At 42.4% G+C, this 24,328-nt stretch overlaps 1 protein-coding gene across 2 annotated transcripts; it reads right to left on the bottom strand.

Annotated features, from left to right (window-relative positions):
- Nucleotides 1-1,227: 1,227 nt before the first annotated feature.
- On the bottom strand, nucleotides 1,228-24,061 carry CMTM6 (CKLF like MARVEL transmembrane domain containing 6). 2 transcript variants are annotated; one of them, XM_047875720.1, is made up of 4 exons: nucleotides 23,825-24,061; nucleotides 11,589-11,765; nucleotides 7,023-7,121; nucleotides 1,228-3,786 (listed from the first exon to the last, which is right to left on the bottom strand). In XM_047875720.1, the coding sequence occupies exons 1-4, from the start codon at nucleotides 23,960-23,962 to the stop codon at nucleotides 3,652-3,654; spliced, it is 549 nt and encodes a 182-aa protein (XP_047731676.1). In that variant the 5' UTR covers nucleotides 23,963-24,061; the 3' UTR covers nucleotides 1,228-3,651. The 2 variants fall into 2 exon arrangements, with proteins under 2 accessions (XP_047731676.1, XP_047731677.1); XM_047875721.1 differs by lacking the exon at nucleotides 1,228-3,786 and adding an exon at nucleotides 5,683-6,554.
- Nucleotides 24,062-24,328: the final 267 nt, after the last annotated feature.

Below are 24,328 nucleotides of genomic sequence, written 5' to 3'. Positions count from 1 at the left end.
TATTTTCCCTAGCTGGGGCCCAATCCTTAACATGCTTATGCCAGACACTGCTGAACCCCAAGCCCGTGGCTCTTGCTACCAGAACCAATGTGTTCAGGTAACAGAAGACTCTATCTGCTTCAAAGGGTATTCACCACTTGAGGAGAGGAATCTGGATTGCTTTAGGCCAATTTCAGTAATCCCGTTCTCCAGGTCAGTAAATGATTTAGAAATGGGCATTTAAAGTCTGTTAGTAAGACACGTAGGTGAAGTCCACCAAGGGGCTTCTGTGAAAAAAGAACACCTTAGAGACACAGCAATGCACAATCTCTTCTTTGGGCCTTGGACATTGTTGTGCAAGTGGACGATGCCTGGAGATGTCGCCTGTCTTGCTACACCATAAGGGGTCAATCCTGAGGATAAAGACTCACAGCAGAAGATGCATGGGCAGAAAAACATGGAAAGAGTCTGGGTCCCTGATAATACTGCTGAGACGCTGAACTTCGACCAGTCACAGAACGGCCCTACCTGGGCTTATGAAATAAATTTTCCTTACTCTTTAAGACCTATTTATTTAGGTTTTCTGCTCCTTGCAGTTGACAGCACACTGAGACAACTTTTTTTTTTTTTTTCATTTGTTTAAGCAACCTCTCCACCAACATGGGGCCTGAACTCACAACACTGAGGTCAAGAGTCGCATGTTCTACCAACTGAGCCAGCCAGGCGCCCCAAGACAATGCTCTTTATCAAAACAAAACACAAAACTCTGAAGAATGTACGAATTCCAGTGAGCTCCTGATGATTATAAAGATCTTGTTATTCTCACACAGACTGGAGGCGGGAGTTCTGCAAACCACACAAATAGTTGCAGCTTTACCAGAACCACCCCAGTTTTGTTTCACACTTTCTCTGTCACTGAACAGTCTGAAAGAGAATGTGCCTATTTTGTTTTTAGCATTGTTTAGCCACAACGAGAACTGTGATGGAGAGTCCAAATTTGCTTCTTTGTAAGTATTTAAAGGTGTTTAGTCCTTAACATTCCTTTGCAACTCTTCAGACATGGCTCCCAACAAAGGCGGTTTCAACGTGTGTTCCAACTTCCTACCTGTGCCTCACACCTGGGCAGACGCACAGTCCAGTATCCCACCAAAGTACTTACCAAGATTGTACAGCCAACTCCTAGAACTCTGGAGAAAGTTTTCATCTTCAACATCAGGCTTCTGTGATAATGAAACAACTACAAAGGTGTAGACAATAAAATGGATTTATTTAAAAAGAAAACTACAAAATTTGACATTGAGAGAGATAAAAAAAAAAAAAAAAGAAAAAAGACCCACAGGATTTAAATTGATAAATACAAAAGCGATTGGCTATAAACAATGTAAAAATACATTTCCCAGTCCCCAAGCAGAACATAATTTAAGTATGGCAGTTATAAAATTCTTACATTGTATGCATTTTCTCTTAAAATCTCTAAGAACCATTTTAAACAGTTTATTTGTATAAAATATAACAAATCTAACATGGCTGTTAATAAAAAATTATGTGACATTTCAGTTTATTGAGTTTGCCCTTTTTCGGAGATCAAAGGGGTTTTGGTCCCAAGTTTTCCTTGAACTTTTTTTATTCACCACGTGGTCTTTTTACCCGAATTCCTTCTACAATAGAAGAGGGGGGCCAATCAGTCATGGGTCCCATAGAGAACAGGATGAAGAAAAGTTCCAGAGGGACCCAAAATACCAGCAAATACATTATCTTTCTGCAAAGGGAAGGTTAAGTGGCAGCTAAGAGGCCCACTTCTGCACCAATAAAAGAGACGCAAGCCAAGCCTCAGAGCGAGCAGCGCTGCGGCTGGATGCCGACGTGCTGTACGGAGGCGGCCAGCTGGGACACGTCCCATCAAACTCAACGAAGCCCGTGCACGCGCGGGGACCCTGAGGTAGCCCGGATGGTTTGCTGTGAAAGCCCAGCTGGGTCTGGATGATATTTAAAATGACAGTGTACAGTCAGGGGTGAAATTCCAGAACTTGCTGACCATACGCTACTTATCTTCGAACCACTCTTCATTCTTGGGCCCAGGACCCAAGCTATTTCTCCTCTCGTGGATGGTACGCCCAGTAAAGACAGCATCCGTGATCGGGTTCATTATCCCCTAGGTGGGTAGTGGTGACAGCACCACGGGCACTAGCATCCAAACTTGGGAACAAATGGATACAGTCCCGAGTCAGCAAGAGAGGGCAGCAGCCGTGGGAGGCCGTGCTGCTGAACTCTGACCACCGCACCTGCCACATCCACACACACAAATGAGAAATTTCAAACGGATAGGGTCATTAAATGGTCTCACTGGGAACACGATTCCACTCCTTCAGAAGGAACACCCGGTCCACCTAGCCCCGGAGACTTCCACCAAAGTCCTGAAGTACCTGACACGTGGGCTTACTGCCTTCACACCAGAGTCCTGAGTCAAAATTCTAAGAGGAGGATAAGAAAGACCTACTGCTCAGAAAGGACCAAGTGCCCTGGCCGGCTGGCTCTAAGACAGCCTGCCAGCAAGAGGCCATTCTTGCAAACGATCAGAACGAGTCTGAAGAGCAATGGCTGGGCTGCCCCCTTACACCATCCTCAGGGTTAACCTGGGCAGGATTTGCTAGATACTTCCTTAAGAAGGTCTCCCCCAAAGAGAAGTCAGAGTAATCCCCGACGTGGGAACAAGAAACCTAAAGATCCCGCTGCATACTCTGTGCAGTTAAAAGGGCCCCAAAGTTTGGACTACCTAAAGAAAACCGCCATCGGCCAGAGACTCCTCTCTGTCAGATGATGAAACAGTGTATGGACCATGTGGATAAAGAGAAAAGGGAGAATCTCAAATAGATGAAAAATCAAAAGCTGGGGTTTTGAAAAGAGGGTAGGCTTCGAAGAAAACGCTGAACAGACTGATACAGCTGTATTAACTTCGGTAGGAAGAGCCATATATCAACAGAGGAATGGACCAATTCCTAGCTCCCAGTATGAACTAATCTCTTCAGACAGTGGTAAGCAGTTGAAGCCTGTTTTTAATAATCACTGTATTATTCAAGAAGTGCATCTTTTTTTATCTTTGGTCCTTAGCCATGAGAGTTTCTTCCATTTTTCTGTGTGTTATATAAAAAATCTTTTTTTTTTCGCTTATCAACAACAAAGTGCAGTATAAACATAGGGTTTCTGATATTGTTTCTTTTCTACGTATAAAATAACAACACCTCCCATACAGTTTCTATTATGCTAGAAAAGGTCTCAGAAAGAGTTAATAATAATTATCCTAAAACGTTACAATATAATTTTAAGGCTGAGTGAGATACAGTAAAGCCTGGGTATTTCAATGACAGAATAAAAGATCATCAGTCGAGCTATGTGATTTAAAGAAACAACTGTCCTCCGAAACAGAAACAAAACCATTTCATTTGACAGAAGTTTTAACTGTTATTTAAATACATTTTTTTTTGAAACAAAAAGTTCTCTGGCCTAATTTGTGGTGACTGACACAGAGTCCAATATTGATAAAAGTGCCTTCCTGCCCTTCCCCTTGTTCCCCCAAAGAAGTGGTTTAACCATTACATAAATTCTACAAGAGTTTGTGCCAGGGCTCAGGCATTACGCAGCTGATACCTTATGCAACACCTATTCCCTAGGTCCTTAAGCATTAAGTGGTTCAGTGGCCTCTGTCCTCCTGGTAGCCTCAGATTTTCTCATCTGGGACTCCTGTTGTTTCTCCCAGACCATACTGGCAAAGTCAAACAGGAACATAAAACTTGCTAGGAATCCAAACACCTGGGGAGAAGAAAGGGCGAAGGTTGTATGATGAGTTTTGGAATGTAATCTCACATTTCTTACTGGGCTCTGAAAGCGTTTTATACAAGCAACACGATTCATCAATTTTATCTTATACACGTTATTCTCAACCCCTGGTAATAAAAGACTTTTTAAGGCCATCAGAAAACTAGAAGTTACCAAAAAAAATCTAGAATAATGGCTACTAGTCGAAGTTCTACAAAAGAGAGATGTCCTGCCTTATGTGTGCATGTGGGTATGTGGGGTGCCAAACCTGTGACACTAAGGTTAATAGATGAAAAACAAAACCGTAGAAAATGATACAAAACACAGGATTATTGGCAATGGTTAGACTGACTCACAGGTGAGATAAGAGAAATACGTGAGTAGGGAGTGAGTGAAAATGGCACAAAGTGATCACTATCAAAACAGAAATTCTATTTCGAAGATACTTTTAGGTTAAATTACCTAAAAAATATTTTCCAGTTACTTGTCACACTGTCATGACACAGCAACATGACACCATGACCTACTTCCTCTTCCTTAAATCACTTCCTCATTGCACTCCTCTAACATACGATCAAGCATTCTGAGAATTCTGTTAAGAAGAAATCTTCTTCACTAGCAAAACCCTTAAAGAAATGGGGGCCAAAGAACGGCTCTGTAAAAAGAGAAAACTGATGTATGTGATGGCTAAAGTCCCTTCCACCTCTAGCACCCCATCTCCATGATTTTTTATTATCTTTTTTTTTTTTTTTTTTTTTAGTTTTAAGTTTTCCAGTTAGTTAACATACAGTGTAATGTCAGTTTCAGGTCTATAGTTATTCAACAGTTCCATACATCTCCCGGTGCTCATCTCGACAAGTGCTCTCCTTAATCCTCATCACCTATTTACCCCTCTGGTAACCATCAGTTTGTTCTTTTTTTAAAATTATTTTAATGTTTATTTATTTATTTTGGGGGGGAGAGAGAGAGAGAGAGAGAGCGCGCCACGGAGGGGCAGAGAGAGAGGAAGAGAGAATTCCAAGCAGGCTCTGCCCTGTCAGCACACAGCCCTACGCTCAATCTCATGAACTTGTGAGATCATGACCTGAGCTGAAATTAAGTCAGACATTTAACTGACTGAGCCTCGCAGGTGCCCCCAGCAGTTTGTTCTTGATTTTTAATATTTTGTTGTAGTTCCAATCTCTTGACTTTTCACACCCAACCCCTCAAGAATATGCATCCTGCCTCATTTCACTATAAAGCAAACTGAACTCCAAATTCATCAATTTACCCAAAGAGCCCCAATATATCCAACCTAAATTTAATTATCAGTCCCACATCTCTAAAGCCAAGTCGCTTCTCCCTCTAGAGTCTTCATTTTGGCTTGATGGCATCTATCCCCTTACTGGGCAAACATATTACATGCTTTAAGGACAGATCAGATGTCACTGTGTCTGTGAAGCCATCCCTGACCCCCTCGAGAGCCCCAGTTCATGCAGGGCCCTCTATGCCGTAGCATCCAGACAAATGATATTCCCGATCTTTTGCTCACATACTTTTCAATTTTTTCTTCTTTTTTTAATGGGCTCCCTTACTAATTTAGTCTGTAAATTTTTTTCATAATAAGTTGCAAAAGGTAATGTCCAGCATATTATAGTGAGTTTTTTTTAATTTTTATTTTTATTACAAATACTGAGTTTTTAAATTACCAGTCACTCTTAAATATAGCCAATGAAATCTAAATACTGTAATAGTCTAACACATCACCTAATTATACAAATAAGCTTTGTTTTTTTTTTTTTAATTTTTTTTTTCAACGTTTATTTATTTTTGGGACAGAGAGAGACAGAGCATGAACGGGGGAGGGGCAGAGAGAGAGGGAGACACAGAATCGGAAACGGGCTCCAGGCTCCGAGCCATCAGCCCAGAGCCCGACGCGGGGCTCAAACTCACGGACCGCGAGATCGTGACCTGGCTGAAGTCGGACGCTTAACCGACTGCGCCACCCAGGCGCCCCACGCTTTGTTTTAACAACCTGGAATTTTATGCCATGCTTTTTTCCCCCTCTTCAACTCAACTTTCCTCAGTTCTATTTCACTTCCTCTAAGGATTTTATAGCAATGAACTTCTATACCTTAAAACATTTCACTGATCACCCTATCATACTCCTCTGCAATACAAATATGTATATAAACTGAAATTAACCATAAAGGTCATTAAAACTTAGATCTTTCTCTTCATGTACCGATTGGTTCATGTATTTATGATTATGGTTCAGGCATAAGTATTACTTGTTGCTAGAATGAGTCAAGGTTCAGCACTGATTTAATTTCGGTTTTGTTTTGACATGTGTGCTAACAAATTGCTCACATGAACAGGTAGATATAACCATGCAAGTCCCTGAACTCCTTTTAAGTTTTCTATAATTGAGAGTAGTTTTAATGATCTATTAGCTGACAACTCAATTAATTATAACTTCAAATTTGTTATGAGCAAAGTATTAACTGGAATCCAGCTGACTTGCAAGAGGATTTGTTATTGTCATTTGTCTGTGTTCACAAATCCACGACATGACCCTTGATTTGTAATTCTGAAATCCAAAAAGCTACAAAAACTCAAACGTTTTCATGATTTACTTGGCTCAAAAGTGACACCAGGCAAAACTACTTACAGTCTTTATCCCCTTTACTGTGAGTATTCATGGTTCAGAAATATTAACATGTTGGATTACAGGGTCTGCCCCAGGCCCTCTGCAGCACTGCCTTTGTAAAATCCAGAATATTCTGAATTAAAAAAAAAAAAAAATCTGGTCCTCCAAGGATTTCAGATAAAAACATTTCCTTATCGATCTCATCTACCAGGCTGAACCTTTCGATCATTTCTCCTGTGTATTCTCTATACCTAGTGTGGCTATTTTACACCTGCCACGTACGCGTGTTTTTGCTGCACTGCAAAGTCGAAAAGAAGATACGGAAGTCAGATAACAAAGTTCTACCCCTTCCATTAGCAGGAACACATTCATATGTGGAGTGATTAGGTTTTTATTAACAAAACGTGGTCAAATTCTAAACACAGGTTCTAGGTTGCTATATCATGTTTATTTGCTCTTAGGTCCTCCGTTCAAAATTACACTGAAAAATAAGTTAAAAGATGAACAATGCTCCCCTATTGTATAACCTTTTAGTACTTTCCAAGCTCCATATTTCTAAGGAAACAAAAATAAGCAAGGGTTCAAAATACAAGGTACTCACAGTGGCAGCTGTCTCAGCTGGGGTCCTGTCATGTGTGGAAACGAAAATGATGGATGCCAACAAAAACACACATCCTGTGCCCAAAGTAATATAGAAATCCTACACACGTGCACAAAGAATACAGTAGGGTTAGGTTCATAGAAACAAATGTTTTTGGCTTTTACTTTTAAAAAACTTTGGTGACACAGCTTTTTCATGCAACCCAAATTTACATGCTTCAGCTTCTAACTTTTCCATAAGCTTGGCATTCATTAATTACCCTGTAAAGGAATGCTATCCATACTTTGGATGGGGCATATTCAGAGCACATCACAAGATAATCTTTCAATAAAAGCAGTTCCCCAAAAGGCCATGCGTGTGTGTGTGTGTGTCGTTTTCTCTAGGACATATTAAAATTTCCAAAGCCGTTTATTACATGCCATCTTCCTCCCAGCAAAAACAAAAACAAACAAAAAAAGAAAAACCAGAAACAAAAAAATTTTTCCTCCCTTTCAAAGTATAGATGGTCCCTGACTTACAATGGTTCCGCTTATGATTTTTAACTCTGGTGCCAAAACACCATGCATTCAGTAGGAACTGTACTTCCAGCTGTGGGTGTGGGTCCTCTCTCAGGCTGGCGCTGCGCGGGGTGACCCTCCATCGTGCTGCTGGGCTGTGGCAGCGGCTCTCGGCCAGCCCCCGATCACGAGGGTAAACTACCGGTACTCTGACAGCCCTCCCGTTTGTCACTTTCGGGACAGTATTCAATGACATGAGTCAACACGTTATTATCAAACAGGCTTTGTGGGAGATGACTGTGCCCAACTGCAGGCTAAAGTAAGTGTTGTGAGCACACTAAGTTATGATGTTCGGGGGCTAAGTGTATTAAATGCACTTTCGACTTAACGGTATTTTCAGCTTACGATGAGTTTTATCGGGATGCAACCCCGTCATAAGTTAAGGAAGATCAGGATTCTATGCTAGGATGGCCTGACAGTACTTCAGTGCTTTGAAAGCACTCTAGAAAAGAGAGAATCAGATGAACCACCTGTCATTAACCAAATAAAATTATGCCAATAGTATGTTTTTAGACACGTAAATTTTCTGGAATAACGTATTGCTTTCAATCGTTCCAAGTAAGTAACCCAAAATGGGCTTGTATGATGAGCTTATCTGCTCTATAGAGGCTTCCATATCTCATCATAATGTAGCTCACGACACGAAGTTCTCCATGGGTTCCCAAGGGCTCTCTGGCATTATCTGGTGAGGCTCCCTCTCAGATGCCAACTGCAAACAGCACTTGACATGCACACTTGATTCAGAGGAGAAACCGGTAAAATGACAGCCATTGCTCAGGGTTTTAAGTCTGATACTTTCAGAGTTTCCTGAGATGCATCTCCAGTAAACCTAATATCGATAAAACTACCCAACACAGAATTCCCAGACTGTCCGCTGTTCACGTAACATTTACAAACAAATTTAAGAGATTTTCTTTTTGCTTCTAAAAGAGGTGTTTTTCTATAATACTTTTGTTTTTCCTATTCCTTTGAATGTTATTTCAAATAGGCGACACACAAATATAAAACTCCATTTACTAATATCTGGATTTCATTCAAGGAGGTATTAAACAGGACAACCATTTTGAGACAGAATAATTTACTGTTCGATAAATATGGGCTCTGGAACCAGACCACCTGAGTTCAAATCCCAGTTACACTACTTCCTGCTGTATAACTTTGAATTTGTTACTTAATTACCTGTGTGCCTTAGTTTCTCCATCTGCAAAATGGGAATAAGAACAGTATCTTCTTCATAAGTGATTCTAAAGATTTGAGTTAATCTGTGGAAAATGCTTAGACCGCCAGTATCAGGCACACAGTAAGTGTCCCACAACTTTTGGCTACTATTACTCTTGACAGAATGTGAGCCACAATAGCATGGAATAGAAACGATTCTCCCTTCAAAAAGCTTATTGGTCCTCCCTAGACACTACCACCATCACCACCCCATCACACACTCAAAACAGAAAACCTCTGACATTAAAAAAGTATTTGAGTCCGTTAACATGTCAGGAGTAAAAGTGATTTTTAAACCTTTCAAACAAACATGGAATCCTTACAGTGTTAGGTGAAAAGTACAACATATATGACTGTAACTCTTAATCATCAGCTATGAATAGACACAAAACACCCAAAAGAAATAAAATATTTACAGTTTTTTTGTAAAATATCTACAAAGGCTGTTTTAGGATGAAATGACTGATTTATTCCTTGCCCTACCCCCCAGCATTTTAAGATCAGCACTTACTCTAAAATAACTTAAATGCTCAAGATGTCATAAATGTTTTACATCTTGTTTAGTTATAGACCATTAAACTGGAAAATACTGTAATATTGTTTCTTGTCAAAAAGATCAAGGTTCTTAAACACTACAGATGCAGCACTAAAGTTTAAACATTTTTAAAAATATTCGTATGGACAGTGATACTGTTTTGCTGTGGAGAGAGTAAAAGCTGAAAAAAATCACTTCAATCTTATAATGTTTACAATATAAATTCATACACTGGAACTAAAAATCAATCAGCTCAGACACAGGTTAACTTTTCACTTGCCCCCAAATCTTACCACATACCTGTCTGCAGAAAGGAAGGACTTAGAGATTACAAATATGATTACCAAAAGCTCGAAGATATTCTCTGTATCCTCATCTTAATATGCATATTCCATACAATAAATAGGCTCTGTTACTGTCATCATTATACAGAGATCTAGACACCGGGGGGCTGATATCGGCCATGACAGCATCTAAAGTTGGCTAGGGCACTGGTTCCGACAGGATTCAGCGGTGGCCACAGAACGGAATCCAGAGTGTGGAGGGTTTTTCTGGGTTCCAATCTCGGTTTATTTTTACCCTAGCTGTGTAACTTTGGACAAGTTACATAACCACCCTGAATCTAAGTTTCCTCAATGGAAAAATGGAGCATTACAATATGAGGATTCTAAGTCACAGTATATAAAGTATCTGACACGAGTCTGTGCTGACAGCAGCTGTTACCAAGGAAGGTAATGGAACGGTCATATACTGGCCACACCAAGATCCGCATGTACGTGCTCATCAAAGACTTGATGGATGGGATTCAGACTCTACCTGTTTTGTTTTGTTTTTTTCAAAGTTACTTTTTTAACTATTGTGGTATCAATTTTTTGTTTAATTTTTAACCTTAAAATAATTCTTTTAAAAGAAGGTAACAGATCTTACAGCACAAAATGATAAAGGGTAGTACAAAAGGGTGTACAGATAAAAATAAGTATCTTAGGTGTATACTAATATATGACCCAATGTTTACTTCTCATTAATTCAAAACAATAACAGAATTTTACTGATTTGTATTTATCTTGTTACACCATTTTGTTTTGTTTTTTTTTTTTTAAAGTAATCTCTACCCTCAGTGTAGGGCCTGAACCCACAAACTCGAGATCAAGAGTCACACACTCTACTGACTGAGCCAGCCAGGTGCCCCTATCCCTTATTCTTAATAGTTAAAAATTTACCCTAAGTTTTATCTTTTCCCTCAGAGATGTGAATTCTTACGTATGTCGACCCTGACATGTACAATTCTTCACAAACCACTACTGTTTTACTCCAATACTACTGAAGAAGTAAAATGCTCAATTCTTCCTTCCTTCCTTAAGTGCAGTCAGTGTGTGAATCATCTCATGTGTCATCTCACAAATCCACACTATACTCAAATAAAAACATGCGCTAGCAGACCGGGTTTAGAGAGTTATGTATCACTGATTTTGTGAAAATAAAATTTCCAATGTGCGCTTTCATTAAAAGGGAAATTTCTGAACAATGAATTCAACAAATGCCTCCTTAATCCACTTACGGATAAATTTCTTTGTAATAAAAATCAAAACCACAGGTAGGATTATGTGGTGTCACATTTTAAAACATTTTTTTACTACTATTTTTTTTTGAGAGCGTGCACACACACATGGAGGGAGAGGGCCCAGGAGACAGAGCCAGAGAATCCCAAGCAGGCTCCATGCTCAGTATGGAGCCTGACGTGGGGCTCGACCTCGTGACCTTGAGATCACGACCTGAGCTGAAATCAAGGGTCGGATGCTTAACCGACTGAGCCACCCAGGCACCCCTGTGTGGTGTTTCATTTTAAAAGTTCCAGAAATACGTCACATTAGTTCATCACTCTCTAGCATCCAGCGTAATGCCTGGCACAGGACAGGTACAATGAAAAACTGTAGAGCCCACGAGCGACACCCTGAAATGTGAGAAATCAAAAGTGACAAAAATCCTAGTTTTTAAAAAATACCTAACGGGAGTTAGGGGAAACCACCCATAACTGTAAACTCCTGGCCGTGTCCGTCCTCCTTCTCATCCCATTTTCCCCGTCTCCCCCACCATCTGGCAGGGAAAATGGAGTTGCCGAAGGGCAGAACTGGAACAATGGATAGTGTCTTCTCCTGCTCCTGAGTGTTGCAAGCATCCCTAGTTTGAACAATAAAACAGCACAGGACTCCAAACAGCTATGTTCTTCATAGAGGGATGACAGGTCTTCATGCTTACCGATGACTTGACTTTGACAGCATCGACTCTGTCATAAACTGGAGTGCAGTACACAATCAGAATGAGGAGACTCAGGAGAAAGGCACTGCAGCTCACAAATTCAAAAAAGTAAAGTCCTCCACACAAAGTGCATTGTGACACGACTTCCTCGCAGACGAAGGCCAGCAGAGACAGCAACTACAAAAGAAACAGAACATTTCACTTAAGTGTTTTCCAGAGAAGCCTACAGTATTCAGAAAACATATTGGTCCACGCAACTATCTGTGAAGTGGAGACCAGGGCAAACACGATTACTAAATGCAGCTGATCCACACAGAACTTACAGTCCGGTTGCCTTGAAGGGAATCCAAGTACGCAAATAATTAACTACCAAGTGCTAAAGGCCAGAATGGGCAAAACACAGCGTGTTGCTATAAAAGCACACAGGAGAGGCCCTCCACTTGGGGGGGGTCAGGAGAGGGTTCCCGAAGGACAGGAGGGTCAGCTTCGGGGGTAAAAGACAGGGAAAGAAGCTCGAGGCAGAGAAGCAGTCCACAGAAAGACCTGGAGGTGCAAGAGCTTGGTACCCCTCCCACCCCAATGCATACATATATCCCCCCGCCCCACTGAACCATGCAGTGAGTTGAGTCCGCATGGTTCAACTATCCAGTGTGAAGGAAGGGGACCGCAGCACAAAAATGATTAAACCAGACTAGGGAGGTAAGCAGAGGCTAGATCTAAAGGTCCTCTCTTATTATTAAAAATCGGATTTTAAGGATTTTCACGCAAATGGGCAGCACAATCAGGTCTATGCTTTTAGTAGTTCTTGCTGGCTACAACATGGAGAAGGGACTGGGGAAAGGGCAGATCCTGGGATGGACATCCAGTTGGGAAGGTGATGTAGGAAATCAGGGCAAGACAGTGACCAGGTAGTAGTAATGGAGAACAGTCTGAAATCATTGCAAGACGCAGTAGAAGCCCTTATCAGGACACATTTAAACAGAGTAGGAAAGGGGCACCTGGGTGGCTCAGTTGGTTAAGCATCCATCTTGGGCTCAGGTCATGATCTCACGGTTTGTGGGTTTGAGCCCCGCCGTCAGGCTCTGTGCTGACAGCTCAGAGCCCAGAGCCTGCTTCAGATTCTGTGTCTCCCTCTCTCACTACCCCTCCCCCACTCACACTCTGTCTTTCTCTCTGTCTCAAAAATAAATAAACATGAAAAATAAATAAATAAATGGGGTGCCCGGGTGGCTCAGTTGGCTGAGTGCCCGACTTCAGCTCAGGTCATGATCTCACAGCTTGTGGGTTCGAGCCCTGCATCAGGCTCTGTGCTGACAGCTCGGAGCCTGGAGCCTGCTTCGGATTCTGTGTCTCCCTCTCTCTCTGCCCCTCCCCAACTTGCACTCTGTCTCTGTCTCTCAAAGATGGATAAACATTTAAAAAAAACTTTAAAAAATAATAAATAAATAAATAAACAGACAAATAAATAGAGTAGGAAATAAGATAACATACTTGAACGCTTTAACTTAAAACAAAAAAGCACACTTATTCACCAATCTTTTGAAATTGGGCTTTTCTTGCAGTTTGAGCCTACTGACTGCAACTCCACATCATGTTTTCTGCACTCATCACTTTCTTCATCTGTAACTACCACTTCCAGACCAATGTTAGTTGAAGTGGAGCAAGGCCTTGGACACCTGAGAAGCAGAGTGCAGAATCCTTCGAGATTTGGACAAGTTTTACTAGCCTTCTACAACAGGCGTCTCACTCTTAACTTAATTCCACAGCAAATACTTTAGTAATTTATTTTTCGGACTTGCCAAAGCATACAATTTCGTTTTCACAGGAAACAACTCCTTTCCACACTCAATTTTAGTCTGTGTGATATTTAGTTAAATGTCTGACGATAGAAAGCATAATTAGCAGTATTGCGAATAACACAAGTCGACTGATGGCAGAGGCGAGAGTGTTCAAGAGGGCCTGAAGTCATATGCTCACTCGAATGTAAATTTAAAAAATTAATTAATTAGTTAAAAAAAAAAAAGCGCGCAAGAGGGGCCTCAAGTGTGCTCAAGAGTGCCAGACAGGGGCGTGGGTCAGAATGCTGTGCCCTAAACGGACAATGGTTCACTCTGGTGAACTCGGCAACTCAACATTACATGAAAGCACCCCCACTGTCGTCTGCACACACGATATTGATACACTGGGGCCTCACTGCAGAAAGAAGAGTCGGGTCTTTTTGGTTTTTCTTCTTTTTTTTAAGAGGCAAGGGTGCTGGGGAGAGAATCCATTCAGTTTTAAATATCCTGGGTGTGAGGGGTTTGTGAGAGAGCGAAGGAAGGTATCTAGGAGGCAAAAGGGTACGCAGGTCTACAGCCCAGGGGAGAGGTCGCAGGTGGAGACGAAGACGTGGGCATCAGCCAGTGAGATCCCCCAGAAGGAGGAAAGCTAGCTTAGGGCAGAACTCTGAGCAACCCCACGATTTAAGGGATAGGCAGAGGCGGAGACACTAGCAAAGGACAATCAGGAACAGCATTCCAAACAGGTAGTAGAACAAGAAAAAAGGATTTCTACCAAGAGAAAGTAATCAAGAATAATGAATGCTACTTAGAGGTCAGGTAAGAACGACACTGAAACACTTACATCATACTGGGCTACAGGCGGCTGCTGGTGACATCAGCAAGCCCATGGCAGTGTGGTCAGGCAGGGAGGCTAAGATTACAGCACTGCACAGTGAGAAGTGAGAGGAGGACAAAGCGGTGAGATAGAGCCAGCACAGTCACAAGCTGTACTTTGGAAAGACTGGCCAGACAGGGGAGTAGTGGACAAGGTCAAAGGGATGGGACTTTCAAGATGGGAGAGAACTGAGCATGCTTAAAAAGGCAGAAACTAGTAAGATGGGTGGGTCTCAAGACGAGGAAGAAAAGAAGCTCTCTATAGGTAGGATTTGGGGCTCACGTTTGGGGCTAACTCTCCTCTAGAAACAGAAAGAAGAGAAAGAAGAGAGGTTCACTTGGGCAGGTTTGTGTTGGGCAGGGTTGTGTGGGTTGTGTGGGTTTTGTGAAAGCTAGGGGAGTTTCCTTTGAGCGTTAAGACCATCAAGATGGTGACCTAAACCAAAGCCTATCGGGAAATGTCATTTTGCCCCTCAGGCCAGAAGCAACCAGATATATTAATGGCACCAAGAGTGCTACCAAAAGAAGCAGATACATGTCACTGCATAGTATAAAAATGCTAACCTACAACATACTGTCATCAAGAAGAAGTCAATGGCACAGCCACTCCGGAAAACAGCTGACCAGTCTCTTAAAAACTAAACAGGCGACTGCCATATGACCCAGCAACTGCATTCCTACCTTCTCCAGGAGAAATGAAAACTCACGCTTAGGCAAAAAACAATACGTGGATGTTCATAACAGTTTTATTCATAAGAGTTCTGGAAACCGGAAACCATCCAGATGTCCTTCCACCATGAAGGAAACTGTGGTACACCCATAACATGGAATACTGCTGAGCAATAAAAAGGAACAAACTTCACATACACAACAAGTTAGATGATCTGCCAATTATGCAAAGTGGAAAAAATTCCCAAACTCAAGGGTTACCTACTACATGGTTCCACTTACACAGCCTTCTTCAAATAACCAACTACAAAGCTGGAGAGCTCATTAGTGGTGGCCAGGGGAGAAGGGAAAGGTGTGGCTCTAAAGGGGTGGCATGAGGGAACCCTATGGTGATAGGACGGTTTCTGGAACAGTTGTGGTAGTGACTCTAGGAAGCTACACACGTGATAAAACTGCAGAGAAATGTACACACACACACACACACACACACACACACACACACACAGAGTACAGAGGTCCTCCCTGTACATTTTGCTTCACAAGTTCCTGTGAGTCCAATTGTTTCAAAAGAAAAAGTTAAAAAGGAAAAGGCCAAACCTACATTGGTATGAAGGCCTCTAAGGGATTTCTCCCCTCCAACGAAATTCTGAAAAGAATCTATGTAAGGATAAACACAGATCTTACTGCTAGGATTTCCTACAAGTTAGTGAGTCATAAAATAGTCCAGCATGTCCCAAACAACTTCATTCAGAGAGAGGTCAGGTAAGGCACTCCCAATCATTGCACCCGGGATACAAAGTGACACAGCAAGACGAATCCCAGAAAGCCATTGTGTAAAGGCACTTCCCCAATCTCCTGAAATTATAATTACAGGATGAGTTTGTACATGACTCCAGTATAATAAAATACTAAATGTCTAATATTCCATTTGCTTTATTCTTGCCTCTATGTTAAATCGTACCCAACTTTTCGCAGTTTCTCTATGAGAAATTTGCAAAATATACCTCAGGTGTACACAAGTCAATTAACTGTGAGAAGATCTCAGCCTAAAACTCTAACTGGGGTCTGAGAAGAGTTGATCGTGAGCCATTCTTATTACAATAAATTAGATTATCAGGAACACTCCCATCTGTGTAGCCTATAGGACAGTAAAGTCTTTTCTAGAGACATAGACTGTTTGTCTATTCTTTGCAAGACAATGGCAGGATCTAGCTCAGGTAGCAGCAACCAGTGTCTTCATTACAAGTCCTGCTCCAAACTTATTTTTTTTTAATTTTTTTTTAATGTTTATTTATTTTTGAGACAGAGCGCGAGTCGGGGAGGGGCAGAGAGAGAGAGTGAGATACAGAATCTGAAACAGGCTCTAGGCTCTGAGCTGTCAGCACAGAGCCCGATGAGGGGCTCGAACCCATGAACCGTGAGACTGTGACCTGAGCTGAGGTCGGAAGCCCAACCGACTGAGCCACCCAGGTGCCCCAATCCTGTTCCAAACTTATTAACAGGAGTCATTCTCACTGACCTTAAGCCTCAGATGGGTATTAAAAGGCAGATTTGGGGCGCCTGGGTGGCGCAGTCGGTTAAGCGTCCGACTTCAGCCAGGTCACGATCTCACGGTCCGGGAGTTTGAGCCCCGCGTCAGGCTCTGGGCTGATGGCTCAGAGCCTGGAGCCTGTTTCCGATTCTGTGTCTCCCTCTCTCTCTGGCCCTCCCCCGTTCATGCTCTGTCTCTCTCTATCCCAAAAATAAATAAACGTTGAAAAGAAAAAAATTAAAAAAAAAAAAAAAAAAAAGGCAGATTCTGCACGGACATCCTGAGAGACTAAAGGGGTACAATACCAAGCTTGGGCATTTACTAGTTCCTACTCCCAGTTAAAGGCCAAGAGATCGGCACTACAAACTATATTCAGTATGAAGTTTACTCCTGACTCCCCATCTCTGTCCGATGCCCCTAACCTTCCTATATATAATCTCCGACAGCACTATACGGTACCTTTATGTTATACACCGGAAACTGATACATGTCAATTATATCTCAATTTTAAAAAACTTTTTCAAAAAGTGTATTTGAGTATTATTGATCCAACACTGTAGTATGTACAGGAACACAAGGACAGAGCAGCAAGATCCGTGCATAAGAAAACAATACACCTCATAACTGAACATCCATTATCTGTAAATTCGGGAAATCTCAGGAGAATGCTTGGATCCACCTAATAGTGGCTAGAGAAGGGTAAGTGGAAAAGTGAGACTCAAAGCAGGGCCAAGAGACACACACGATCTAGACAGACAGAGGACATTCCAGGTGGGGGACAGAAAAGAACAGATTCATGAAGGCAAGAATTTGCATGGTAAGCCCCGCAGAAATAATAGGACAACTGACCTAACTGGGTGGGGAGTGATGATAAAAATGTTTAAGGAGCCAGGTGTTAGGTTATGTGATGATCTGGCCAGGGAGTATGGATTCTGGATGAAAGCAACAGGGACTGCCCGCCTGGTTTAGCTGGTTACAAGACAGGAGGCGCAGAGGACTGGGTGGGGCGTGAAAGAGTATCACAGTTCAGGAGTAGGAAGGAAAAGAGAAACTAGCACCTGACAAACAAGTCACAGGAAGTATAACACTTCTTAGGAAAACTCCTTAATAAGCAAGTAAACAGGGGCAGCTGGGTGGCTCAGTGGGTTAAGCATTTAACTCTTGATTTCAGCTCACATCATGATCTCATGAACCTCATGTCCGGCTCTGTGCTGACAGTGCAGAGCCTGCTTGGGATTCTCCCTCTCTCTCTTTCTCTCTGCCCTTCCTGCCTCTGCTTGCAAATGCACACACTCTCTCTCAAAATAAGTGAACAAACTTAAAAAAAAAAATCAACAAAAAACTATAGGGGCACCTGGGTGGCTTAGTTGGGTTAAGTCGATTTTGGCTCAGGTCATGATCTCGCGGTTCCTGAGGTCAAGCTCCGCATCCAGTTCTGCGCTGACAGCCTGTTTGGGATTCTTTTTCTCCCCCTCTCTCTGCCCCTCTTCCAACCTCACACACACGTACTGTCTCTCTCAAAATAAATAAGTAAATAAACATTTAAAAAAAAAAATATATATATATATATATATATATATATATATAAAACTTAAAAAAAAAAAGCAAGTAAACATACTCCAAATCATTAATCGAAGTGAAGGGGGTGGTAGTAAAGTGGTGCTTATTTTATTTTTATCGTATTTTCTAATTTATGTATATTTTTCGGTAAACAAACACTTTGTAAAAAAAAATTTTTTTTAATGTGTAAGTTAAGAGAAGTAATAATTTCAAGAAATGTGTAGTCCCCAGCATTAAATACCAAAGTGGTTAGGGATAAGAAAAGAGGTAAGGTCACTGAACTGGGTAAGGAAAGAATGATGAATGTTAAAAGTAAGTTGAAAGGGGCGCCTGGATGGCTCAGTCGGTTGAGCGTCCAACTTAGGCTCAAGTCATGATCTCGCGGTTTGTGAGTTCGGGCCCCGCGTCGGGCTCTGTGCTGACAGCTCAGAGCCTGGAGCCTGCTTCGGATTCTGTGTCTCCCTCTCTCTCTGCCTCTCCCCTGCTCATGCTCTGTCTCTCTCTGTCTGAAAAATAAATTTAAAAAATTAAAAAAAAAAGTAAGTTGAAAGGCTCAATTATTATTTTCTGGTAAAGTTTTACTCTCAGTAACATGAAGACCTCACATTAAATATTGCTTAATGAATACTAAGTACCTAACAACAGTATGCCCAGTGCCGCTTCTTCTAATAACATAAAAATTTCCCAAATAACAAAAAAAGTTCCCATAGAACTATGGGCATTGTCAAGCTTTTGGAGCTGGGAGCCTCTTGGAGGGCACAGTCTCCTACCCTTGTGTCTACAGGTGATGGAATGAATCTCGGACAGGCCTGGTCCCACGCTGGCCAGGCACAGCCAAAAACCCAGGTCTCTTGACTCCCACTCTGTGCTTTCTCCCCTCCCCACCCCCCCAGCCGCATAAAAACTGCTTATTAGGTTCATTTGACAACTATGTATATCTGTGTAGGCTTCCCCTATAAGACTGGATTTTTGAAGTTACAATCAGAGTTCTGTGCATTTCCCCTTTTGCTGTTAAATGTTACATTAAAACCAACGTGTTAGGGTCAACACATTTGGGAAATCTTAGTGACTAAGACATGGCTTACTCACAGTTCTGGTGATTTAAACATTCAAATAATGACTACCCTCTGTCTCTCTCCGTTTCAGTTTCACTACCCTTTCTGAAACTTCAGTCCTCCTTAAAATTAACAGTCGTTATTAAATACTAAGTCTCTACCATTTGTCTTTAACAGTCTACAACTAAAGCATTTCTCATAAAAAGAACTTTAAAAAAATTTTTTTTTGGAGAGAGAGAGAGAAAGAGCATGAGTAGGGGAGGGGAGCAGAGAGAGAGAGAAACAATCTCAAGCAGGTTCCATGCTCATCATGGAACCCGATGGGGGGGGGGGGGGGGCGGCTTGATCTCATGACCCTGGGATCACGACCTGAGCCAAAACCAAGAATCAGACGCCCAACGGGTTGAGCCACCCATGCGCCCTAAAGAGAACGTTTTAATGTTCGCCATTCATTATAAGGCTCCAATTACAAAATTATATTAATTCGTGAATTAATGACCTTGCTACTAAAAACCTGTAGTCAGGGGCGCCTGGGTGGCTCAGTCGGTTGAGCGTCCGACTTCGGCTCAGGTCATGATCTCGCGGTCCGTGAGTTCGAGCCCCGCGTCGGGCTCTGTGCTGACAGCTCAGAGCCTGGAGCCTCTTTCGCATTCTGTGTCTCCCTCTCTCTGGCCCCCCCCCCCCCCTGTTCATGCTCTGTCTCTCTCTGTCTCAAAAATAAAATAAACGTTAAAAAAAAAAAAAAACAACAACCTGTAGTCATATGTAAGATCCAAGTAAACAAATCTGTCAGCCTGAAGTTCGGCTAAGCCTCCCTTGCCTTAGGCAAATATTGACTCTCACAAAGGTTCAAAGATATAATTTGCTGACATTATGGATCTTCCTCAAGGTAAAAATATAGCATTTCAATTTAGTACAGATCAATTTTCACATTTAATGGTGAAAAGGACACCATTATAAGATAAACTGCTTCTAGGTGATTTGTTTCTTGGGACCTACAGAGTCTAACTGCATTTTATAATTTGATAAATTTAAATCACTGGTGAATTCTAAAGCAAACCGCTTGCTTGAAGAGTCATTATAATCACAGTACTGTGCAGCCATCAGGACATTCAACTGGTACCATGCACACAGTGCCAGCTTGTTGCAGAGAGAATATTGCACAGATTTAGATCACTGCACCAGCTTACTAGCAAGGAATCTGGTGGCCAGTGGCAATGTTCCCCTTAAGACAAAAACAAACTCCCTCAAAAATAACAACTCCCCCCCCCACACACACACACTAGCAGAAGGACCAATCTAAGGATAAAATACACTGATAAATAAACTGCATAAATTTAGGACTGCAATGACTCCTTACACTGCATTCCCAGCTGAGTCTTTATTTCTTCTTTAGCTCAGGAAGGGCAGTTGGTAGGTAAGGGATGCTTATATTCTGGACAAGCCTTTGAGTTTTAAAGAAATGGTAGTAGACACAGCTATGTAATTCCAAAAGTATCTAACTCAAGAGCTAGTCATGCTCTTTCATCTTTGACCTCTCCTTCCGTTTGTAGGCTCCCCTTGTACCCCTTTGGCGTTCAGCACTGTACCAGCACCCCCCAGAGCCGGAGATTTGTAAAAATCTAACACAGTGAAAAGAACCTCGGAGGAAAGCTAATTCAGTCTCCTTTAACTCTAGGAATGTCCTAAGTAGGCAGAGTCTGATTTTTAAGTTTTAGAGTAAGATTCCTTTCTCTTTTGGGGTTTTCAGAATCTGGTAAGATTTGGGGGTCTGGAATAACATACACAAACACAGAAATGCACCACATTTTGGATAAAATGTCACATGACTTCCAGTTCCCTTGTTAAAGTACCTCCTCTCCTAATTATGGGGTTCTCCATTACAGTAGTTTCCTTATTGGAGCTCTCCAAAGCTACTTAATTAAAAAAAAAGAAAAAGTTATCTAGGGGCGCCTGGGTGGCTCAGTCAGTTAAGTGCCTGACTCTTGATTTCAGCTCAGGTCATGATCTTGTGGTTCATGAGATTGAGCCCTGAGTCGGGCTCTGCATTGACAGTGCAGGGCCTACTTGGGATTCTCTCGCTCTCTTTCCCCGGCTTCCGTGCTCTCTCTCAAAATAAATAAACTTAAAAAAAATAATAAAATAAATAAAAAGTTATCTAAAGTAAAACAACCTAAAGGCAGAATGTGGCTTTTAAGAATGTACTTCTACTTTAGCAAAGAAAACTTTGCCTGTTGCCCAAGCTGGATGACAGTTTTATTTCATATATAACTTCCTTGGCACTTTCTGCATAACTCCTACAATATACTGTTGTGAAAAGATAAAGGACATTATTGAAACAAAGCAGGAACTAAAAGACAACAATCAAAATGGAAAGCAATAATGAAATATTTTTTAAAATCTGTTTTAAAGAAAGCATTCTTGGGGCACCTGGGTGGCTCAGTCGGTTGAGCGTCTGACTTAAGCTCAGGTCATGATCTCGTGGTTCGTGAGTTTGAGCCCTGCATCAGGGTCGCTGCTGTCAGCACAGAGCCCACTTCAGATCCTCTGTCCCCCTCTCTCTCTGCCCCTCCCAGCTCACACACTCACTCTCAAAAACAAATAAACATTTTTTAAAAAAGAGAAAGTATTCTTATAACATTACAAGTTCCCCATAAAGAAATAAATGCATACCTCATTTTACTGCACTTTGCTTTACTGCACTTTTCAAATTGAAGGTTTGAGACAACAAGGAGTCAAGCAAGTCTATTGGTACCATTTCTCCAACAGCATTTGCTCACTTCAGGTCTCTGTGTCACACTGTGGTAATTCTTGCAATATTTCAAACATTTTCATTATTATTATATTTGCTATGGTGATCAGTGAACTCACTGAAAGCTCAGTTAATGGTTAGAATTTTTTGGCGATAAAATATTTTACATTAACGTATGCATATTTTGTAGACAACGCTATTGAACACTTCATTGACTACAGTATAGTGTAAGCATAACTTTTATATGCACTGGAAAACCAAAAAATTCATTAGACTCGATATTCCCTTTATTGCGGCAGTGTGGAACCCAACCCACCGTACCTGAGATATGCCTGTAAATGGATTTCAAAAAGAGACATTAGTTTTTATTCTTTCCCTCTTCTCCTTATGGTATGATGGAGAACAAGCAGGAATAGTCTACCAACTTTTGCGAGGCAAATTCATCTGCTCCTCTTCTCCACAACCCAGTCAAAAGTCTATCACCAAAATTTCTGGTTGTATTCTTTTCCGGGGGTATGGAATACAGTTTATTAAAGTATAAATAAGGTAATGAGAAATTTTACTGTAGCTTTGCCATTTCTGATTAAACAGGAAAAAAACAGAACTGAAAATAGGAGATTTAAGAGGCAGGACACCAATACTGATGATGTCCTTAGAGCAGCAAGAATATTTCAGATGAATACGAATTCTTTTCTGTTCTACAGAGTTCTACTATTTATGTAGAAACATTTTCAGCTCTACTGCAGAGGAACACAGCTGATATCTAAAAGTCCTGTTCGAACTGACAAAAGAACAGAAAGAAGCACTTCTGGGCAGAAGGAACGGCTGATAACAAAGGAACAATGGCTGGAGGGAACCCCTGATGCCTGGAAAGAACTGAAAGGTTTCCAGTGTGAACCACCCAAAGCGAAGCTGGAAAGAGAGAGAGCCAGACCCTCTTGGGTTCCACAGGCCACACTGTCACCTGCCTCCAAGTGATTCCCAAACTATTCCCAGATGTGATCGTTTTGATAAGCAGGGCCGCTTTTCTGACAGCTATTTTTCTCTTTAATAAAAATAGGCCATCTGAGTTCCAAGAAAGTTAAGTTCTGGTTATCGGAATTCTAAGAACTTAAGTTCTTCCTAAGGAAACCAACTGGCTATTTTTACTTGAGATGATTAAACAAAACCAACTTACAAACGTTCTAGGCAGTCTGATTTTTCCTCTTCCGGAAAATGGTCACCTTGGTTAAAACAGAACTTGGGATGTCAGCATGTGTGTAATGTGAATTAAAATTCAAAGGTGTTTTGACATTTTCACTACTAGGTGAAGGCGCGTTTACTGCCTAAAGTAAACGGAAACTCAATAAAATTGAGGGAGAGGTATGCCATGCCCTACTTTTGCTACCTGCACACAAATACAAGCTGTCCCTTTCACTTTGTACTTCGTACACACATATCGCTCCTTCAGAGGTAATTCTTTTCCAGCCAATATAAGACATCTGGGAGACAATTTACTGAATACACACATCTCAATACCGTGAGGAGTAACGGAAGACTTTGTTCAACAAATTACACTGCCCCATGGGCTCGTACCAGGAAAACCGCAAGAACCAGAGAAAGATAAACACAAAGCACGTCGTAGTCTAAATACAGGCATTTTGGACGATACTGCAGAGTAACAGCTGGGAGAGGAGACGAAGGTCGTAATTGATGATGGAGTGACAGAAGTCTGAGCGGCTGACTTGGGTTTTCCGACGCATTTCCTGGACCCGCGTAACACGCTCCGGGGCCCTAGGTCGTCCTCGGGGACCCAGCCGGGGAGACCCTGGGGCTGAGAGGCAGCCCGGCGGCAGGAGGTAACGCCCCCCTTTCCAGCAGACAGAGAAGGAACTGGGGGTGTGGAAACCGCCGCTTCCTGAACAACCAGGTCGAGGAGAAGCAGCTCGGCAGCCTCCCAAGCCCGCAGGCCGGCGGCCCCGGGGCCAGACCCCCTCTGCCCCGGCCAGGCTCGCCCACCCCGGCCGCGGACTTACCAGCTGCAAGACTTTGAACAGGCGCCGATGCAACCGAAGCCGGCCTAGAGAGAAGTAGGCGGCCAGGCCGCTCCGGCCGCCCCTGGCAGGGCCCGGGTTCTCCTCAGTGGTGGGGCCGTACACCGCTCCATTCTCCATCGCCCAGGAACGCGGAGGCCGCACAGGTGGCGCCGCGAACTACACCGACTCCAGAAGGACCACCGGCCGGGCCGTCACTTCCTGGGCCTCCGCCCCCGCTTCCGCCCCACCCCGCCCCGCCCCGCCCCCGCCCCCGCTCTAGCCCCGCCCCCGCTCTAGCCCCGCCCCTGCCGCCCTAGGCCTTATCCATTTATCAAACTTCGTAAAGATCTGGAGACTTTTCTTGCAAAGAGAACAGTTTGTCCTAAAGACCGAGTAAAGGAGGAGAGGAGATAAAGCTGGAGATGTAGGCAGAGGCCGCATAATGTAGAGGCCTTGCGGAGCAAGGAAAGCAATTAGGTTTCATTTTAAGCGCAAAGGATTGTC

The sequence above is a fragment of the Prionailurus viverrinus genome, chromosome C2 (genome assembly GCF_022837055.1).
Source record: "Prionailurus viverrinus isolate Anna chromosome C2, UM_Priviv_1.0, whole genome shotgun sequence".
Taxonomy (NCBI): domain Eukaryota; kingdom Metazoa; phylum Chordata; class Mammalia; order Carnivora; family Felidae; genus Prionailurus; species Prionailurus viverrinus.
This window is presented reverse-complemented; position numbering and strand designations above follow the sequence as displayed.

Excerpts from the sequence above, each read along its gene's own strand:
- CMTM6 (XM_047875720.1), bottom strand. The coding sequence starts at position 23,962 with ATGGAGAATGGAGCGGTGTACGGCCCCACCACTGAGGAGAACCCGGGC. Across the intron at positions 11,766-23,824 it reads TGTTCAAAGTCTTGCAGCTG|TTGCTGTCTCTGCTGGCCTT; the intron begins GTAAGTCCGCGG and ends TTTCTTTTGTAG. Across the intron at positions 7,122-11,588 it reads CTGTCAAAGTCAAGTCATCG|GATTTCTATATTACTTTGGG; the intron begins GTAAGCATGAAG and ends GCACGTGTGTAG.